This window comes from Diabrotica virgifera, chromosome 4 (assembly GCF_917563875.1).
Source record: "Diabrotica virgifera virgifera chromosome 4, PGI_DIABVI_V3a".
NCBI lineage: Eukaryota > Metazoa > Arthropoda > Insecta > Coleoptera > Chrysomelidae > Diabrotica > Diabrotica virgifera.
In genome coordinates, this window is record NC_065446.1 from 74,444,413 (window position 1) to 74,466,807 (window position 22,395).

General features: G+C 33.4%; 1 protein-coding gene across 1 annotated transcript in view; it reads left to right on the forward strand.

Annotated features, from left to right (window-relative positions):
- Nucleotides 1-22,395, forward strand: part of LOC114335279 (nephrin-like) — an 838,863-nt gene that overhangs the window by 280,933 nt on the left and 535,535 nt on the right. The window contains exon 2 of the mRNA XM_050649180.1: nt 2,337-2,447. Coding sequence (XP_050505137.1) covers nt 2,337-2,447 — 111 coding nt within the window. The remainder of the gene's footprint in view (nt 1-2,336; nt 2,448-22,395) is intronic.

A 22,395-nucleotide genomic window follows, 5' to 3' on the forward strand; every position in this document is an offset into this window, starting at 1 on the left:
GAATTTAAAAAATATATAGGTAAATTTAAATATTTGCAGTTCAAATGTTTTGAGTTTCAAACACATATTAAATGTACAAAGCAGGGGATAAGTATGTCTTTTGGACTAGAATTGAACAAAAGCAGCAACAGAAGCTTCAATAATGACATATGATGTTTTGTAAATCAAAATGTTGATAATTTTACAAAGTGCCAATTATTAGAACGACCTTGGCAACCATCAAAATTGTATCAATTAATTTCTATATTCTGCATACGCAAAGAATAAAAAAGAAATGAAGCGTTACTTGATTCACCAGCACTTAAAACAAATGAGTTGGTTGGTACTTTTGCCCATTCAAAAAGGATTGTTTTGCAAGTATTGCATTTCATTTTTCTAATCAAAATATGGTCATACTAAAGGGATGATAGCCCAAAGCCTTGTCACTAAACCTATAACATCATTCGCCAAACTCATGGGCCATACAATCCCATGAAAAAGCATCATACCACAAAGAGCAGGTTCAGGCTGGGCTAGCTTCTCTACAAAGGATGTAGCAATGAGGCGAATTGTTAAAGTTTAAAATCGCATCAGGAGATAAGACTCTCAAAAACAACAGCTATTCACAGCATCTTCCCGAGCAACATACATTAGTAGCACCAGCCAAAATCAATTGATAACATGTGGTGAAGAAATAATTGAACAAATAATGAATCAGGTTCAATAAAGTGCAAATTATTACTCTGTCATATTTGACGAAACGACCGACGTATCCCGCGTGGAACTGCTTTCTATATATTTGAGATATATACAAATATCAACATTCGTGAAGATTTGTCAAGTTCATTTACGCTTATGAGGGCTTTATACGCTTATTTCATTACATGAAAAAAAATATTAGTGAATATCAAGAAAGAGGGGAAGAACAAGGTGTGACAGGAGAGGCATTGGGAAAAATAGTACATATTAAACTTATTGAAAGAACTGACTTTAATAATACTTTAATAACGATAAGTTTTGAGTGACTTTATGACACTCAAAAGTATGTGAAAAGTGCATTAAAACTCACCATTGTAACCCAAATTTTAAAAAATTGCCCCCGGTACCCTCTCCCCAAAAAATTTAATGGCCCCTCCCGAAAATCGCTCCTGGATCCGCCCTTGGTATTAATAACTGCTCGTCACAATCTGCAATTAGGAGTGTGTTACTAAAAATTTCTTGGCTTAAAATACTGTTGATATAACTGTTAAATCTAATCTAGCCTAAAAACTGTTACATCAGTTGTATATTGTTTTGATTTATGTTTTGTGTAAGTTGTTTATTACATAAAAATAACCTTGTTATATTACTACTCACAAGACATATTTTTTTGTAGGAATTTTACGATTCTTGTATATTAGGGAAATATGATAATTCCTTAATATCATATTTATTGATACATTTATCGCATATTGTTATGGTTTGTATTCTGTGTTAGTTATTTATTGAATTAAAATAATTTTATTATATTATCACTCAATAATAACTTATGTAATTTTAGTAGAAAAATTGAATGTATTCCCGAAATTTGAAGTAAACTGAAAATATCTCGGAAACTAACGAGTTTAGATATAGGGAATGCTGTATAAAAATGAAAGAATATCATAGGTACAATATTTATAAAAATAAGATATAGGGTGATCCATTTAAAAAATTTGAGAAAATCGTAATTTGGTTTTGTAGTTCACCCTGTATACAAATATTCGCCAATGATTGCAGTCAAACTTAATTTAAAAACTACAGAACATTGTTAATCTTATTATATAAAATAGATTATTGTTTATGAATTACTTCTTTACATACATGGTGTTAATCTCATAGGGATTTCGAAATAAAAATGGTCATAACTTGTTAAATACTCTGTATAGTAGTGCAAAACCCTATATTATATGAACAGAAATTATGAGAGGAATATAAATATGAAAAAATAGGATGTCCCATTTAAAAAATTATATGTTTGATATACCACGCAGTTATTGATCACCCTGTAGAAATGGACATATTTTCCAAGCCTAGAGAATATCATTGCTTACATTTTTCCTAAATAACTTTTTTCGGTATTCTATACCATAATGGAATTATTGACCGGTCCCCCACTAAAAACTCACCCTGTATCTACAACTTTAGATAAGTTAGTAAATATTGCATTTATATTTTTTAATGTTTTTGTTTCGAAAATAAAGCGACTGTGTTTTTAATGAAGAAAACCACTTTTATCTCTAAATACACGCCCTTTCAATATTCTCACGTTTCATCGAACATTTTGTGCTTTCAAAAGATCTCATTAAATTTTTATTAATTCCGAATATTTTTTCCAGTGCCCCCGCAGAAGATGACGATCATGGACGAATCGGGCTCAGTGCTCACTACGTTCGTGGGCCCCTTCGCCGAAGGGGCCTCCTTTGTGCTGCGCTGCGATGTTTCTGGAGGTAAGAGTTTAATTGACAAGGCAAATTGAGATTTTTATTGGCTTTTTGTTCGGACTTAGATCTTTGGATGGGTCCTTTGAATTCAAGAAAAAGGCGCTTCTTTGGGGAAAATAGATTTCATATAAAACTTTTCTTTCATATTAAGGAATGGCACAGGCTTTTTGGTAATAATTTTCATGAAAAGGCCTTTTCGAGACCAATATCTTGAAATATATAAGAGAATTTATCGACACCATACAATTTTTCAGTTCTAGAATCTAAAGAAACACTATTATTTTTAACATTTACAGTTTATCTTCAGCTTCTTTTTTGTCATATTTTTTTCATAATAAAATGTTTTGTTTTACGGATATTCGAATAATGAATTATAGTTTTTCTTAGGTTAGGTACTCCGATATTAGATGGAAGCAATAAAAAACATTGATACCTAATAAAATCTTAATTTTAATTAATATTAGGTTTATTTGACGATTTGGTTACCACCATCGTTTGGTAATTGAGAAGTATTGATAGGTTATGTACTTGTATTAGGCTCGGTGCACACTTGCGTGTTTTAAGTTGCGTGCACGCTGCCAGCAAGCTGCTTGTTTTCAAGCCAAATTTCCCGTTAATACACATTGAGCGTTAATACACATTGAGGTCAATATAACTACGCCAAAAATAAACAGCTCTGAATCTATGTTAAAAGACATCGCGCGGTCAACGTGTACTCACTGATTGCCCGGCATAGACTGCCAAACCGCCTGACTGGTTTTTAAGCCGCGTTCACGCGGCGGCGTAGCAGAAACTGGGGTGCTCTTGGTCCACGCGGCTTTTAAGTCACTTGCAAGCGGCTTGCGGACCGCAACTTAGCTCGAGTGTGCAGTTAATAAATTCAACTCATATATGTATATTCTATCTACAAATTTAATGTCTCATTGTAATACTTATTTTAGTAACAGCTGTAAAACTGAATAATCCGTTGTAAATACTCTATTGTTACATAATTATCACAGTTAGCCAAGCTGCCAGAACCGGCTTATAGCCAAGTCAACTGTAGGTACATACATATCATCAGTTCAAGTACGTATTATCATTCAAGCGTAATGTCGAAAAACTTTCATTAGTTTAAGTCTCAACGAAGAAAATGCCCAAAATTATTAAGTCCGTTCATAATTGTGAATGAACTTTACTGCCGAACCGCCAGCGATCGCACGCAGATTTCTAGCAACGTGCACGTGGCTTGAAAAGACGCAAATGTGCATCCAGCTTTACTGTGCGTGAATCAATCCCCGGAAGTTAATTTGCGCCTCTGGATACGCTGAGTAGCCAAGTGCGATGCCACATGCTGCATTTTGACCGGAAGCGTTTCCACCGCATCCATCAAAACACATAGTGTGACAGGTCGGTCCGGTTGCGTTGGAAACGGATGCGTTTTGAGACATCGTTACGCGCTTACAAACTGCACCAGACTAAACGCATAGTGTGACAGGTCGGTCCGGTTGCGTTGGAAATGGAGGCGTTTCCACCACATCCGGTGAAAACGCATAATGTGACATCTCACTAAGGTACCGAAACTCAAAGTTAATCAGCTCCTATACCTCAGGAAACGAAGCAGAAAAAGCACTTGAAAAATCGAAAAATTAAGGCCCGCTATTGTTTAACTGGATTATCTGGAGGAAGTCAAGAGAAAAGGCGTATCGTCTCGTGGTTATCGAAATTTTTACTGCGTGATGGTTTTTTATTAACATTTAAACAAGGAAGGCGACTATTTTATTCATTTCAGTATTGTGAAAACACTACGCATTGTAGATGAAAACCTTCAATATTTGACTTTCTTGTAATTCGCTTGACGAATCCCGGCTGGGTGGTTTTTTTATTAAAATATTTAATAAATGAAAAAAAAAATGCTTATTTTTGTGGGATCGGTACTCACCTAAGGGAAAGCTGAGAGACCGCAGACGTTCGGATTCAATATGCGCCTCTTTGTAGAGACAATTAAGTCGACTTTACTAAAACATTTACTCAACACACACGCACACACAATAAACATTATAGACCATTAAGGATCTGTTTTTAGGCGGATGTGAGAGGTGGCATTCAGATTTTTGCCGATAAAGTTAGGTGATAACTTCGTTAATAATAATTGATTTATGCTCCTTCTCAAATATGCTCGGAACGTTAATAAAAAAAAATTAAAAATTTCAAAAATTTCGTTTTTTTTTTCTAATTTTTTGGCTTTTAACTTAAAAACTATTTATTTTAGAACAAAGTTCTATAAGACTAAAACAAAGATAATTAAATTTTCTATCAGATGGGATTGGTTACTAATGTCTTAATTTATAACCATTGCTTCAAAATAGCAATAAATATAAAATAAGGGGGCAAAACAAGCCTGTCCTTATTCAATGATTTTTTATCACTTAGGTTTTGGAACATTCCTAATTCGCTTAGAAAATTTTTGTAATGTGCTAAAACCGTACACCAAATTTCATTAAATTCGACTTACTAGATTTTGCATAATAATTTTGCAATCTAAACTTTTTTTAAAAAATTTAAATTTTTTAAAATCTTACACAACAAAAACTAGAACATACAAAGCTTTGTCAATTTTTTTACATATAAAGATACCTATCTAATGCACTTTACAGAGTTGAAATCGGATTATATAAGTAGCCTCAGCAATGTTTTAAAATTATAAACAATTTTTTGGCTTATAAACAAATTACTGCTGTGGCCAGGAGGGGGTGCTACGGGCTCCTTTATTTAGATGGACTTACCCAAGTTTTTTTATGTATTTTGACCCGTAGAACACGACTTTTTTGGGTAACAGTTGATCCGGATGTCGATAAGATTGTTATAAACAAAGAACTTGAGGAATTACATAACATCGATTTTTCGCAAAATAAAACATTTTTTTGTATTTCTTGGGTAATTCTAAGCCGAAAATGTTCTTATAAGTTTTTTCGTAGGCTGCACAGTTTTCGAGATAAACGCGGTGGAACTTTCAAAAAATCGAGAAATTGCAATTTTTGAACGCGAATAGCGTTTGATTAAAAAATAAAATACCAATTCTGCTGACAGCATTTGAAAGCTTAAGTCAAATTATACCGGTTTTAATTATTTGCATTGCTAAAAATTAATTTTTTTATTATTAAACAAAGCTATTTGTTTATAAGCCAAAAAATTGTTTATAAATTTAAAACATTGCTGGGGCCCCTTAAATAATCAGATTTTAATTCTGTAAAGTGTATTAGATAGGTAGAGCACCTCTTTATATGTAAAAAAATTAGCCAATTTCTAAATGGTCTACTTTTTGTTCAGAAAGATGTTAAAAAATTTGAAATTTTTTAAAAACATTTAGATTGCAAATTTATTGTGCAAAATTTATTAGGTCGATTTTAATGAAATTTGGTACACAATTTAAGTATGTTACAAAAAATTTGCTAAGCGAATTACTAAGGTTCTAAGTGCCACCAAAGTGGTTAAAAAATATTGAATAACAACAGACTTATTTTGCCCCCTTATTTTGTATTTATTGCTATATTGCAGAAAAGGTAATACCTTAAGACATTTTTTACCAGTCGTATATCATACAAAATTCAATTATCTTTATTTTATTTTTCTGCGACTTTGTTCCAACACGAATCGTTTTAAAGCTAAAAGCAAATAAAACAGAAAAAAATCGATGTTTTTCGAAATTTTCAAATATTTTAATTTTTTTATTAATGTTCCGGGCATATTTGAGAAGGAGCATAAGTCAATTATTATTACTGAAGGTGTCACCTAACTTTATCTGCAAAAATCCGAATGCCACCTCTCACATTAAAAAATAGACGTTTTTTCGCAAATCCTTACTGGTCTATTTTACTCCCCTGAGCTATATTACGTGGCTAAAGCTAAAGGTTCCATACCAAGACCAGGAAACAAACCAAAAATAAAACAAAGAAAAAAGCTTTTGTGTACTTATTTTTACAATAATATAGTAAATAAGTATTATATTATAGTAACTAAATACATAAAAGCTTTTTTTGGTTTTATTTCTGGTTTGTTTCCTGTTATAGTCAATAAGTACATAAAATTTTTGTTTTATTTTTAGGCCTGGATCACGCGCATAAAAAAACGATTATTAATAGCAAGCTGAAAATTTGTTAACAGCTTAACGGTGTCTAGTGGGATAAACTTTTATGTACGGGAACACTGGAACAGGGGAAGTTTTAATTTTGGAACAGGTTACAGGTTTCGAACGTCAGACTACGAAAACATCCCATGTATTTTGTCGGACAGAACTTCCAATTGATTTGTTATCCTTTCATTAAACTCTCATGCAAAAACCAGACTGCTATTTACCACCAATATAATTCCTGTCATTTCAGATGTTCTACGTGTCGGACTAAATGACCAACATTTTTTCATATATTATATAAAGTTTGCTATTGAATGAACTTAAAAACACCTTGCTAGTTTTCACAATCATAAACTTGTCAGGATGACACGTTCCACAATTAAAATCATGATCCACAATTAAAACTTCCCCTGTTCCAGTATTCCCATACATCAAAGTTTGTCCCACTAGAAACCGTTAAGCTATTAACAAATTTGCAGTTTGCTATTAATCAACTTTTTTTTGGTACGCGGGATCCAGGCCTATTTTGGTTTGTTTCCTGTTATAGTAAATAAGTGCATAAAAGCTTTCTTTTGTTTTTTTGGTTTTATTTTTGGTATGTTTCCTGATCATGGTATGGAACTTTTAACCACGTAATATAGCTCAGGGAGTAATGTGTAGTATGTGTTTGTGTTGACTAAATGTTTTTTATTATGTTAGTACATATTATTACGTACAAAATATTGATCCGATCGGTTGAGTAAATTAATAAAAATGTTTATAAGCTGAAAAATCTGCCAAAAGTCTGTCGAACTGCTTTTTAGTAACTTTTAACAAAATGTTGAGGCTTTTTTAATATATCTCAAAAATGACCTCCTGGAATCGATTTGTATTTACAAAATACCTCCCCCCTCTTATAACCATGTAAATGATATCTTCCTTATCTTTATCAATCACCACCTGGTTGTCTACCAAACACAATGTGTAGAGATAATCGTCCCTTATCGGTATTCCTATACCTCTAAATTTTTGACACATGTGGTTAGTGAGTGTTCTAAAAATATTTTAGAGTTGATGACGTTGGGCATCCCTGTAGCAGTCCTTTTGTTGTTTTGAAGTTGGGAAATATTTTGTTTCCGATTTTTATACAGGGTGTCAGAAACTTTCCTAACAAACGAAGACCGGAGGTTCCTCAAATATGTAGTTGTAATTCAATTTAACCCAATTCACCTAATCCGAAAATGCTTCCTAAGGGAGCTAGAGCTCTTTGTAGATGGCGTCTTGTCATTAGTTTTTTTAAAATACTTCCAGAAATCTTCAATTTAGGAAAATGAAAACTGGTACGCTCATTTAGCTTCCAAAGATAAATCGATTCCATCAATTGCGAATATCTAGTACCGATCATAGTCGTCCGTTTTGGGTAGGGCAACGGTTATTTTATCGCATAACTTTTTGTGTTTAACTTTTAAGCATTTTTGATACTAGATTATTGAATTGTTAGGTATTATAGTACTAAAAGGTACCGCTGCCGTAAGTCGGTAGGATACACCGTTTTCTAGAAAAATCAATTTGAAAATTTTTCGTTTTTTGAATTAAATTTTTCAACAATAAAGCTATTTAGAAAAACAAAAATTGGTACGTTTATTAACCTTCTAGAGATGAATCAATTTCATCAATAATAATTGCAAATTTCTAGTACCGGTCATAAGCGTCCGTCTTGGATAGATCAACGGTTATTATATCGTATAACTTTTTTGTCTTCAATTTTTAATCATTATTGACACTATATTATTAAATTATGAGGTGTTCTGGTATCAAAAGTTACTCTTTCTTGAAGTCGGTAAAATACATCGTTTGTTTATTTTTTTTATTTTGAAAAATTGTCAAATCGATTTTTCTAGAAAACGGTGCTTTCGACCGAATTAAAGGAAGAGTACCTTTTAGTAAAAGAATACTTCACAATTTAATAATCCAGTGTCAAAAATGCTTAGAAGTTTGAAGCCAAAAATGCTATGCGATACAATAACCGTTGCTCTACCCAAAACGGACGCCTATTACCAGGACTAGAAATTCACAACTGATGGAATCGATTTATTTCTGGAAGATAAATAGGCGTATCAGTTTTCGTTTTTATAAATAGAAGCAATCTTAAGATATTAAAAAAAACTAATTATTACAAGGAGCCATATTCAAAAAGCTTTAGCTCCCTTAGGAAGCATTTTCGGACTAGGTGAATTGGATTAAATTGTCTTTAAATTATCTGAGGAATCTCTGGTCTTCGTTGGTCAGGAGAGTTTTTGGATACCCCGTATATAGGGTGAGGCAGATAAAGGGCCAATTAGAAATATTTCAAGAACTAAAGGTAACTGAATCCCGAAAATTTGAATTCAGGGGTCTTGAAGAGTGAACTATTAATGAAAATATTTTCATCTATTTGCTACTTCCGTTTATACCGGAAGTTGCTTATAATTTCGTTTTTTTTTAATAGAAACCCTGTATATTCTTTCATTATCTTCTTTATTAAAATATAAAGTTTTGTTACGTTATAGGGGACAGTTTAAAAGAAAATTACGTTTTTTATTAATTTCGTAGCAAGATTCGCATATAATAACATTAAGGGACGGTTGTTCGAACGCTAATCAAGGAGTTGATTATAATCAATCATTTATTGTAATCAACTTTCTTGATGGGAATAAAATCGCGACATGAAAAATACATGTAAAACACTAATCAGTTATTGATTGTAGGTAAAACAGTAATTAAAATATAGCCGCAGCTCTTAAATTATTAAAAATTGCTTATTATTATTATTGATTTGTAAGTAAAAACAAGAAATGAACATCAGAAAGAGTTTAATTATGTTTTATTTTAAATTAAAACCAAAATAATAAAATAAATCAGTCAACATAACCTCAAAATGCGACATCTGTCAGAAGTACGCTTAATCAAATATAATTGTAATTAAATATTTGATAATGATCAGTTTTGATTAGCGTTCGAACAACCGGCCCTAATAGTCTGGGCTGATTATCGGACAATAGGCCATTTTTGGGAAAAGTTATTTACCAGCAATATTATTGCTGGAATCGAATCTTATGATTGTATATATTAATAATATAGATATGCAAAGTCCGCAGATAGTGTGCTACTTTTTTTATCAACAAAATGGCGACCGAAAATCGTGTTTTTTCAATTTTTACTCTATAACTCCAAAGATTTTAACTTTAGACCAAATATACCCAAATAAAAATTCACCGCAATTAAATTCTGCATAGAGACGTGTTTTTTTCCGATTTACTTCGACGAAAACTTTTCCCGGAAAAAGCGGGTTTTTCCAACAAAATCTTTAATTTTCAACTAAACTTTTAGATAAGTAGTTTTTAATCAATAATTAAATAACTTGGTAAAGTAAAAGCCCTTTCCGTATATATTAAAATTCCAGAAGCCGATGAAAACTGAATATACAGTTTAGCAACAATTGAAATGTTAATTCAAAATTTACGGTCGCTATAATAACGACAATAATTATGATGCATAAGAATAACTATGATTTTTTCATAAAAAACACTATACCTCTCTAATGCACTTTAAAGAATTGAAATTGGACTATTTAAGCGGCCTCAGGAATATTTTAAAATTATAAACAATTTTTTGGTTTATAAACAAATAGAATATCTCGGTAAATATTAAACTAAATTAAATCGTGAAAACGGTATTCGAAAGACAGCGGGAGGATGCTCCTTTTTAAAAGAAAAAACGTTTAATTATGACGAGTGGTTCCTGAGATACAACGGGTCAAATTTGACCAAAATTTACGGCAAAGATATAAACAATAGGATCATAATTTTCAAACCATCACCTTTTTATTTTTGTCCTCTTTCTCTTCTCCAATTTTCATATCTTTAAAATCCTCATAACATATATTATTATAATAAAAACTATCGATAATACGCGTGAAAATTGCCAAAAATAGCAAAATTCCAATCAAAAATTAGGTTGGAGAAAATGTAACCCTCAAAGTTCAAAATCGGTATACGTTAAAAAAATGCATTTTCTCGGCTTTTCACGGAGCAATTTCCTTCATTCTTTTTTTGTTCCCAAGTAACTCGAGTAGAGCCATCGAACAAACGCATTATTAAATGTCAGACTTGCTTTTGTTTTGTTATAATAAATTAATTTTTTTATTATTACACAATACTTTAATTTGTTTAAATAAAAATTGTTTAAATAATTATACTGCTTTCAAATGAGAATATTTATGTTTTTATCTTTAAAAGGTACACTTGTAGTAAGTTAATCTAAAAAAAAGCCTACTACTGGAAAAAATATGTAATTTTCTGTTCTTATAAATAAATTAATCTATTATAACAAAACAAAAGCAAGTTTGACATTTAATAATACGTTAGTTCGATGGCTCTACTCGAGTTATTAGGGAACAAAAAAGGAATGAAGGAAATTGCTCCATGGGAAGCCGAGAAAATGTATTTTGTTAACGTATACCGATTTTGAACTTTGAGGGTTACATTTTCTCCAACCTAATTTTTGATTGGAATTTTGCTATTTTTGGCAATTTTCATACGTATTATCGATAGTTTTTATTATAATAATATACGCTATGAGCATTTTAAAGATATGAAAATTTGTGTGGAGAAAGAGGATAAAAATAAAAAGGTGATGGTTTGAAAATTATGATCTTATTGTTTATATCTTTGCCGTAAAATCCGGTCAATTTTGACCGGTTGTATCTCAGGAAGCACTCATCATAATTAAACGTTTTTTCTTTTAAAGGAACCGTCCTGCCGCTGTCTTTCGAATAACGTTTTCAAAATTTAATTTAGTTTAATATTTCCCGAGATATTCTATCTGTTTATAAACCAAAAAATTGTTTATAAATTTAAAATATTCCTGAGGCCGCTTAAATAGCCCAATTTCAATTCTTTAAAGTACATTAGATAGGTATAGCATCTTTTTATAAAAAAATCATAGTTATTCTTATGCATCATAATTATTGTCGTTATTATAGCGACCGCAAATTTTTAATTAACATTTCAATTGTTGCTAAACTGTTCATTCAATTTCCGTCGGCTTCTGGAATTATAATATATACAGAAAGGGCTTTGACGCTAAAAAGTTATTTAATTATTGATTAACAACTACTTATCTAAAAGTTTAGTTGAAAATTAAAGATTTTGTTGGAAAAACCCGCTTTTTCCGGGGAAAGTTTTCGTCGAAGTAAATCGGAAGAAACAAGTCCCTGTGCAGAATTTAATTGCGGTGAATTTTTGTTCGGGTATTTTTGGTCTAAAGTTAAAATCTTTGGAGTTATAGAGCGAAAATTGAAAAAAACACGATTTTCGGGCGCCATTTTGTTTATAAAAAAGTAGCACACTATCTGCGGACTTTGCATATCTATATTATTAATACATACAATTATAAGATTCAATTCCAGCAATGAAATTGCTGGTGAATAACGTTTCCTTGTATTTTGCTAATTAGTCCAGAGTATAAGTTTAATAACTTAAAACGCGCGTTAGCTTGTGAACGGTCTTAATAGTATAATATAGTTGATCCAAAAGATGGCATAACCCAGACATCCAAAGTGAAAGTTATCCTTCAACACCAAATTGATCTATATGGTCCACACAATGTCCAGAAAAAAGTCACACCATTTTGAGCGTCGGGTTTGGGGGGGGGGAGAGGGGAAGAAATCGGTAAATTCGTAGTTTTTTAAGTTTTTCGCCAATATTTCTAAAACTATGCGGTTTAGCATGAACAACCCTCTATACAAAATTTTTCTACATTAAATTTGAAATAAAACAGGCCTTATGCATATTCTTTCTAAAATGAATGGTTCCAAAGTTACGGACGTAGTATAGTATAACTGGTCCAAAAAAAGGCCTAACCCAAACATCCAAAGTAAAAGTTTTCCTCCAACACCAGAATGTTATATATGGTCCACATGTTGTTCAGTAAAAAGTTACACCATTTTGAGCGTCCGGTTTGGGAGGGAGATGGGAAAGAAGCCGGTAGATTAGTAGTTTTTTTTAGGTTTTTCGTCAATATTTCTAAAACTATGCTTTAGCGTAAACAATGTTATATACAGAAATTTTCTACATGAAAATTAAAACAAAAAATATTCTATACATAATTGTTATAAAATCAACGGTTCCGGAGTTACGGAGGGTGAAAATCGAGGTTTTCGATACTTTTTATATTTTTTGGGCAATATTTATGATATAACTATACCAAAAACCCAGACATCCAAAGTGAAAGTTATTCTCCAACACCAATTTGTTCTATATGGTCCACATAATGTTCAGAAAAAAGTCACACCATTTTGAGCGTCGGATTTGGGGGGGGGGAGTGGGGGGAGAAATCGGTGAATATAAAAAGTATCGAAAACCTCCACTTTTCACCCTCCGTAACTCTGGAACCGTTGATTTTATAACAATTATGTATGGAACCTTTTTTGTTTTAAAGTTTATGTAGAACATTTTTCTATAGAACATTCCTTGCGCTAAAGCATAATTTTAGAAATATTGACGAAAAACTTAAAAAAGCTACTAATTTACCGACTTCTCCCCCATCTCCCCCCCCCCCCAAACCGGACGCTCAAAATGGTGTAACTCTTTACTGAACAATCTGTTGACCATATAGAACAATTTGGTGTTAAAGGAAAATTTTACTTTGGATGTCTGGGTTAGGCCTTTTTTGGGGCCAATAATACTATACTACCTCCGTAACTTTGGAACCGTTTATTTTAGAAGGGTTATGCATAGGGCCTTTTTTATTTTAAATTTAATGTAGAGCAATTTTGTCTAGAGGGTTGTTCATGCTAAACCGCTTAGTTTTAGAAATATTGACGAAAAACGTAAAAAACTACGAATTTGCAGATTTCTCCCCCCTCACCCCCCAAACCCGACGCTCAAAATGGTGTGACTTTTTTCTGAACATTATGTGGACCATATAGAACAATTTGGTGTTGGAGGATAACTTTCACTTTGGATGTCTGGGTTTGGGTCTAATTATACCATACTATAAGTAAAATGTATTATGTATTTTAGTTGCAATCGCCCATTATTAAAATGCGCCTTAAGCGCTTTTCATGAGAACGAGGCCTTAACGTAATATGATATTAAAAGCGTGCTTGCAATAATATAATTATTTAATTTTTGCTTTTTGCTCTTTCGAACAGTTTTTTTAAATTTTGTTCGTGATAGCCCAAACAATGAGTAATATCATGGAGCTATTTTAAAACAGTTTACCGTTAGCACTGCATTTGGAGATGTGGGAAAAAATTAAACATAGTACATATTATAACTTTATGATTCAATAAAATTGTGTTTTGACTAGGAAAGTTTTGGGGTAGTTTTGATTTCTTTCTCTATATATGGATTTTGGCCTGCTGAATCCGAATATGAGGTTTGCGGTCAAAATTTCTTGCCGGAACATTGAAAAAATCGCGAAAAAATCGAAAAATTTCAGCTTTTTTCTGGTTTTTTGCTCAAATCCCGAAAACTATTAACTTTTAGTAAAGGGTCTGTTTACAGAAATGAAAGTACTTAAAATTATCAACAAATATCACTATTTACTTTTTTTTTCAGACAAACCGTTGGGTCTAAACTGCAAGTAGAAAATTGCCAATTTTTAACGGTCTCGGCAAAACCCACTTTTTACATTCCAAAATTTTATTTTTTATTAGAATGCTGTCATTTGATAAATTTCTCCTAGTTTTCTGTACAAATAATAAATGTTAGTTCATAGGTATGGTATGTCTCTTGTGATAGCTTCCATGAGTCCGGGAATGTCTCTGCTTTTCCCTTAAAGCCACAGTTTCTTAACCACTTAGAGTCACAGTTTCAGTTGGTGTGAACATTTCCCTCGGATCTGTTATCTTGATTTCTGATAAACCTTGAGGTTTTTTCCTTTTAAAATGAATTAGTTGAACAGCTCGCTGACTTCCATAAACTTCAGGCGCGGGTTTCTTTTTTATCCGAGGAATGGATTGCTAAGGAGCTACTGCATGTTTTGGTGTAATACAAGAAATGCCACATATGACGTGAAAAGTGTGGTATTCGTCGATTGTATGTACGTTAAAATCAGCGTTATCGTACACCTGCTGTGTAAAATACGGCAGGTCAATTTTCTGCGGATCGCCTGCGAATGCTGACACTTCCAGGCGAACAGCTTCTGTATAAGATGAACAAAACCCCAAAGAGGAAACTACATCAACCTATTTTCTTGAGCCGTACTTTTGTAGAGAAAACGGCCCTTCAAGAAATGGTGAGACCAACTATCTGGGCCTTACTGCCGCTATAAGACTTTGAGCAAGCGCGTTGCTTATCTGGAAGTTCAGCAATCGCAGGAAATCCGCAGAAAATTGATCAGCCGTGCTTTACACAACAAGTGTACGAAAACGCTGATTTTAACCCTTTCTATGCCAGGCCTTAATTTGCATGTTGGTCCCTCAATCCCAAAGGTTTTTTCATGCTTAGGGTCCCATTGCCTTATACATACGTCGCATATACATAAACAAATAAATGACCAAGACATGTTTTTAATGAGTTTTTTTTACCAACTTAAACGTTTTCTTTTCAAAAGTACTCATCAGAGAGTAAAACCAACTTGAAAAAATGTAACTAACTTAAAAAATAATGTAATGTATATTAACATTAAAAGTTTTCTTTCGTTTGGTACTCTTCAAAACATGACACTACGCAAAGGCCGACTCCGCATCTTGCGCACATGTATCTCGATTCGCTTCTTTTTTTTCTGGTCTTTTCTGTGGCTACAAATGCTTCACCTTCTAGCAGCTACCTATAAGCGTTGCCACCAGTGCTACAATATAGCATGTATCTAAATATTTTGAGGCTTTGGGAACAATAATCAAACATTTTCGGACATATTTCTGCGGCATTAGTACAATAATGAGTCTAAAATTTTATAAGAAGCGCATATTTTCGGCTTTGGTAAATTGAGACCATAACACCTTGAACGTATATATACGGCGACTGGGAATACAGACCCACTTTTTCAAAATCATATATATGTAGCGTTGGAACAGAAAGGGTTAACGTACATACAATCGACGGATACCACACTTTTTACGTCATGGGTGGCATTTCTTGTATTGCACCAAAACATGCAATAACTCATAACCAATCCATTCCTCGCCTAAAAACTAAACCCGCACCTGAGGTTTATGGAAGTCAGAGAGCTGTTCAACTAATACATTTTGAAAGCACAAAACCTCAAGGTTTATCAGAAATCAAGATCCGAAGGGAATGTTCACACCAACTGAAACTGTGTGTCCATCTGTGCTTGATCTTCTGTGGCTCTAAGAGAAAAGCAGAGACATTTTCGGTATTTTAGGATGGAATGGATTCATGGAAGCTGTGAGAAGAGATTAACCATATTCATATTATGAACTAACATTTATTATTTGTACAGAAAACTAGGAGAAATTTATCAAATGACAGCATTCTAATAAAAACTAAAGTTTTGGAATGTAAAAATTGGGTTTTGCCGAGACCGTTAAAAATTGGCAATTTTCAACTTGCACTTTAGACCGAACCGTTCGTCTGAAAAAAAAGTAAATAGTAATATTTGTATATAATTTTAAGTACTTTAGTTTCTGTTGACAGACCATTTACTAAAAGTTAATAGTTTTCGAGATTTGAGCAAAAAAGCGGAAAAAAGCTGAAATTTTTCGCTTTTTTCGCGATTTTTTCAATGTTCCGGCAAAAAAATTTGTCCGCAAACCTCATATTCGGATTCAGCAGCCAAAAATCCATATATAATGAAATAAATCATAACTACCCCAAAACTTTCCCACTAGGGAGCTCCTAGAGTACAAATTCACTGAATCATTAATACGAGAAAGTAACTCTGAAAATTATTTCTTTTTGGATTAAGTATATTATTTTATTTAAATATTAGTATCTGACTATGCTTTTTAAGAGTAAACTTTTACCAGAAAAACATATTATATAAAGGATTTTGTCCTGTGTACAAAGAATTCATTCTTGATTTTATTCACCGTCTTCGGGCCAGTCCCGCAAGGAATTTTCTAATGTCTTCTTGAAATTTATAACCCACGGCTTCCTTCCTTCAAGGAATTTGATTTTAAATAAAAATCTGTTCACATTTATAAATTTCGACGTCGTTTTCGTAATAAATCTTTTGAATGGGCCTCTCCATTCACAAAAATTATACCGAACATATTAAAAGAAAAACTTTATAATATATACTTGACATTAGACATGCTCTTTCTTGGATTTTTCGTGCCATTATTAAGTCGTAAATAAGGTTTATTTGAATATTAGAAAAATTAAATTTTATATCCTGGAGAAATTAAGGGACAGTCCTTGGAGAAGTTATAACGGTTGTAAAACCTTGAGATATTAAAAATTTGACGGGCCAGATTTTCTCTTTTACGGTGTTCCGTCTAAAGGTAAAATATTTAAATATGTAAAAATTTTGAAAGAGGAAAGCACAATAACGAATTTGGATGTATAAAATAGTTCATTTTTTAATAAATAATAAAATATTTATAACTGTAACAAAGTTTTTTTAAGTAGGTATCAAAACAAATTTTATTTTTCAATTTATTTATTGTATTTTAAATCTTGTACGCCTATGTTTCGCTGACATTGCTTTGCACACAATATAATATTACATATGGTATTACCTCCTATCGGTTGCAAGTAAAGATACTAATGTCAACATTGTACCGGTCAGATCTCAAAAAAGTACTCCAGCTTGGATCAAGAAATTCTCATCATCTACACGGCTCGTCCCAATAGCTAATGGAGAACGCCATGTGGGTATGTAGTACCACAAGTAATGTAGTACCACAAGTGGTGTAAAAAACTGTAACCAAATAAATGCCTGAAGATCAACTGAAAATATGACATAAGAAGTGCATCTATATCATTAAACTATAGATTTGTTGACTTAACATGACATACACATACTGTATGTGTATATGTGTTATAACATATTATTTATAGTAGTTATATTATTATATTATATATAGTTAAATGTAAATATACATTATAACTATTGAAATACGTCCACCGACAACAGCAATTTCCTATTTATTAGATTAATTGACAATAGGTAAAAATTTAAGCTTATAATTTTTCGGAAACGAATAGAACTTATATTGACTATTTCTAGCTGTATTTTTACAATAAATAATAATTTGGCAATAGTAGGCAACCAGTTATTCAGCTAAGTACTAGGGGTAAATAGCATTTAGGTATTCTTGTAAATTATTATAATTTAAATCTCGAGTAGTTAATAATTAAACTTTTACTAATTAAAATAAAAAAAGGTCGTAGAAAAAGTATAGTATTCTACTCGCATATAATGGCTAGTACTCACCCTGATGAATTACGACACTCGCCTACGGCTCGTGTCGCAAACTTTATCATCGTGAGTAAAAGCCATCATTACATGCTCGTTGAATAATATACTATTATCTGACATTTTAATTTTATGTTGATGTTTAGTTGCGTCAGACGAAAACAAAGTAGAGTTGACGTTTCTATGGTGGAAGAAAATGACAATTTAAAGGAGGCTTGTGACGTCACAATGACGAATTTGAGGTCGGATATCTCGAAGATGGTTAGAGATAGCGAAATGCCGTTTTCAAATTTGGATTCAGAAGACAAAACTATATAGGAATCGATCGCTAGGTAGCCTCTAGATATTGCAGGAGCGGCAACGCAATAACACACACACTTTTGCGAATTTATAAACGAAAAGTTTTTGTTGAATATCTTTTAAATATAATTTGTATACTATTTGAGGTATATGATTTAGGTCTGTACAAACGTAAAATTTACAAAACTTGGAAGTCTAGTAGAGCCCTGAAGGTGACATGTTATCGTATTTATTTTACGTTTTTCCTAATCTCTGGAAAATTACGCAAATTTGGATACTTTTTGCGATAGTTTAGCTCAAAAAAATTGTATGCAAAGACGGGACACCCTAAATACACACATTTATTAATTGATTTGATTTTATAAATCGCGCAAACCTAAAGTTATATCAAATTTTAGATTGTTAACTATAATTTTTTTTATAAACATAAAAACAATATTTTCGTGTAAGACAGATTCGGCCTCCCCTCTTCACCACCACTGGCACTGGAACTAGATGGGACCCTACTTTGGCTTTATGCCGTTAAAATGCGTCGCTGTCTCAAGGTTGCCAGGTCTGGTGAAAATTCACCAGATTTGGTGATTTTCTAACCCATTTGGTGATATGGTGAAAACTTTTTTAAAAAGCTTAATATCTGAAATAATTGCCTAATATTCATATCATACAAAAAGTCTAATTTGTAATATAAAATGATCCGCCTCTGTGGTGTTCAACCGGTGAAACCTTGGTAGATAAAACATTGCCTGAACCTTTGCATAAGATACTTAACGAAGTAGTTCAAATCGTTAACTACATTAAAACTCGACCTCTGCAATCCAGATTATTTTCTTTGTTGTGCAAAGAGATTGGCAGTGAGCATGAACACCTACTTATTCATACGGAAGTAAGGTGGCTCTCTCGAGGGAGGATATTGACAAGATTTTTTGAACTTAGAGATGAAGTTCGTGATTTTCTTCTTGACACCAAGTACGCAGATGTTCTCACTCACTTTTCTTGGCTTTGCTCAACTGCCTACTTAGCTGACGTGTTTGAACACTTGAATATATTAAACTTAAGTTTGCCAGGGAAAAATGTAGACATGTTCAAAGTTGAAGATAAGATCAGTGCTATGGTAGAAAAGTCCCAGCTGTGGGCGGCAAGGATTGAAAACGAGTCGTTCACTAACTTTCCAAATTTGAAAAAGTTCTTGTAGTCTGCAGAGCAGTGTTTACCTGACCCGATAAAGATCAACGCAGCCGAGCACCTAAGCTGTTTTATCAGTCTTAGCAGTTCATATCGCTGTCCCCTCATTACGTGTCGCAGATATTGTAACTTTATTATTTTTATTATGTGTATAATTTCGTATTCTTTGCCCATTTCTGGCAATACTTCGGTGTTCGTTTTCTTTTGTGTCCATGCTATTATGTCCATGCGTACTAACAGACGTAGAGGCGGATTAAGAGATATTCACCAAGTATATCAGCAGTCTAAAAGTAACCGAATGAAGGTTAGAGTTGATCAAAAATTCACTTACTTACTTAGTTTCAAGGAAGGTGATGCAGTCTGGCTCTACCAACCAACAAGAAGAAAAGATCTGAGACACAAGTTGCAGCGGCTCTAGGAGAGACCGTATATCTGGTCCCGCCATATGGTTCTCATTTACCGCCGAATTATTTCACGAACCTTTTCTGTCGATGCGAATATTAAATATTCGTCCAGAAAGAGGAGCTTAAGAAATTATTTATTTTCCTTTTTTTAATATTTTTTTGGAGATTGCCGCTTTTGTTTGCAACGCTTGGAGATTGACGAATATGAAAATGATGTATAAGGATATTATCAGTTTTGAAACTAATTAAACATCATTGTACCGGTTACTTAGTGAAGTAAAATATATTTTAGTATTGAAAAATAATGTAAAAGCAATTTATATGCATATCACGTAAACCAAAATATCCAGAAGTTCGGGTATATATTCACAGGTTTCGACACAGTTCACGACATTCACAGTTGATCACGTGCGGGAGCGACGTGATTCTTATTGGACTGCAGTGGAGATTGCCGTGTTTGGTACGCACTCAGCTATGGACATTGGCGCTTTTGATCGCAATATGAATTTTTCACTGCGATTTGTATACAGTTAAGACCGCTTTTAGTTTTTACAAATAGTTTTATCTAACAGATAATAAAGAAACGCAATAAATGGCGTCCCAAACTCAAAACATGAAAAAGTGGAGATTGTTGCCTTTGATTTTACACCCCTCATTTATATTATCGTCCCTGGTAATCTGTTGTTTTTATATAAGCTGGTCAAGACGGCCTTTGATTATACTGTAATGCTTGTTCACCTTCCCCCTAGATCTCGACCTCAACAAAGATGCAATTCAACATTTTCCCTCAAGAAAATACAGACTTTACTTCTCGCACTTTTTAATACAACTTTACTATGTTAACAGATGTAAACAGACGCAAAAAATCATTAAGTAGAAGAGACAAAAATAATCACATTAAAGAAATATGCAAACAACTAGAAGAACACGCCGACCGTCAAGAATCTAGAGAACTGTTTGCCAAAGTGAAATACTTAACTAAATAGTTTAAACCACAAACTCAGGTCATTAAAGATAACTTGGGGACGATAATCACCAATGCAGAGGGCATAGCAGCGACATGGAAACAATACTGTGAAATGCTGTTTCATAGTGACCACGAAGACGTGAATCCAGAAGAAATAAATGACGAAAAGGAACCACATATTTTAAAATCGGAAATAGAAACCGCAATAAGAAAATTGAACACTAGAAAATCTCAAGGAGAAGACAGAATCACGGCGGAAGCACTTAAAGAAATGGGAGACGTAGGAGTCGAAGTGATGTTCGAACTGCGTAATGAAATCTGGAACACAGAGAAATTGCCAGATGATTGGTGTAAGCTTACTTTCATACCCATTTATAAGAAAGGCTCACCAACTGATTGTAATAACTACCGCACTATAGCCCTGATCTCCCACGCAAGTAAAGTCCTTCTAACTATAATTAACGAGAGATTAAAATCAATACTTTTACCACAGATCCCACAAGAACAATGTGGATTTGTCCCTGGAAGAGGCACACGAGAACAAATTCTTAATCTCAGACAAATTATAGAAATATCTAGAGAATTTAATCTAGAAACATATTTGTGCTTCGTCGACTACTCGAAAGCGTTCGATAATGTAAAGTAGCATAAAATGTGGGGAATACTGAGAGACATGGGTACCCCCGAACTTCTAATATACCTGCTGAAACAACTGTATATCAACAACACAGCAAACGTAAGAGTCAACAACACATATTCCGATAATTTTAAACTAAAAGCCGGCGTTCGTCAAGGATGTATTATCTCTCCCACGTTATTCAATATATATAGCGAACACATCATGCGCATTGTATTCGACGGATGGCTAGGAGGAATATCAGTCGGAGGCCGAAAAATCAGCAATCTCCGCTATGCTGACGACACTTTAGTACTAGCATCATCAACAAATGAACTTGAATATATCATGTACAGACTAGATACTATTAATCGTGAATATGGACTTAAAATTAATGTACAGAAGACCAAGGTAATGATAATCGATCGAATTAGAAATAACCAGCCGGAAATACGAGACGTAGCGGGGTTTGAAGTGGTAAGCCGTTTCAGTTACTTAGGTTCTGTTATAACAAGAAATCTGCGAAGAAGAAATACGCCGACGCCTTACAATGGCCAGATCAGCAACGGTCAAACTCACTAAAATATGGAAAGATACGGCCATAACCAGGAACACGAAACTGCGCCTGGTACGGACGCTTATCTTTCCTATCGCTACCTATGCTTCAGGAACTTGGACCATTAAAAAGTCCGACTCACGACGTATAATGGCCTTTGAAATGTGGGTATATCGTAGAATGATGCGCATACCCTGGACAGCACATCGCACAAATATCTCAATATTATCAGAACTCGACATCAACACTAGGCTTACCACCATCATCAACCAAAATATATTGAGGTACTTTGGACACATTACCAGACGAAGAGAAGGCATGGAGAGGTTGGTGGTTGAAGGCAAGGCAGAGGGTAAAAGAACTCGAAGAAGATCGCCACTCCAATGGTCAGACCAAATAAAATGCGCCACCGGTTACTCTCTGTCTGAGGCAACACACCGCGCCCAGGAGAGAGAAGAATGGATAGCAA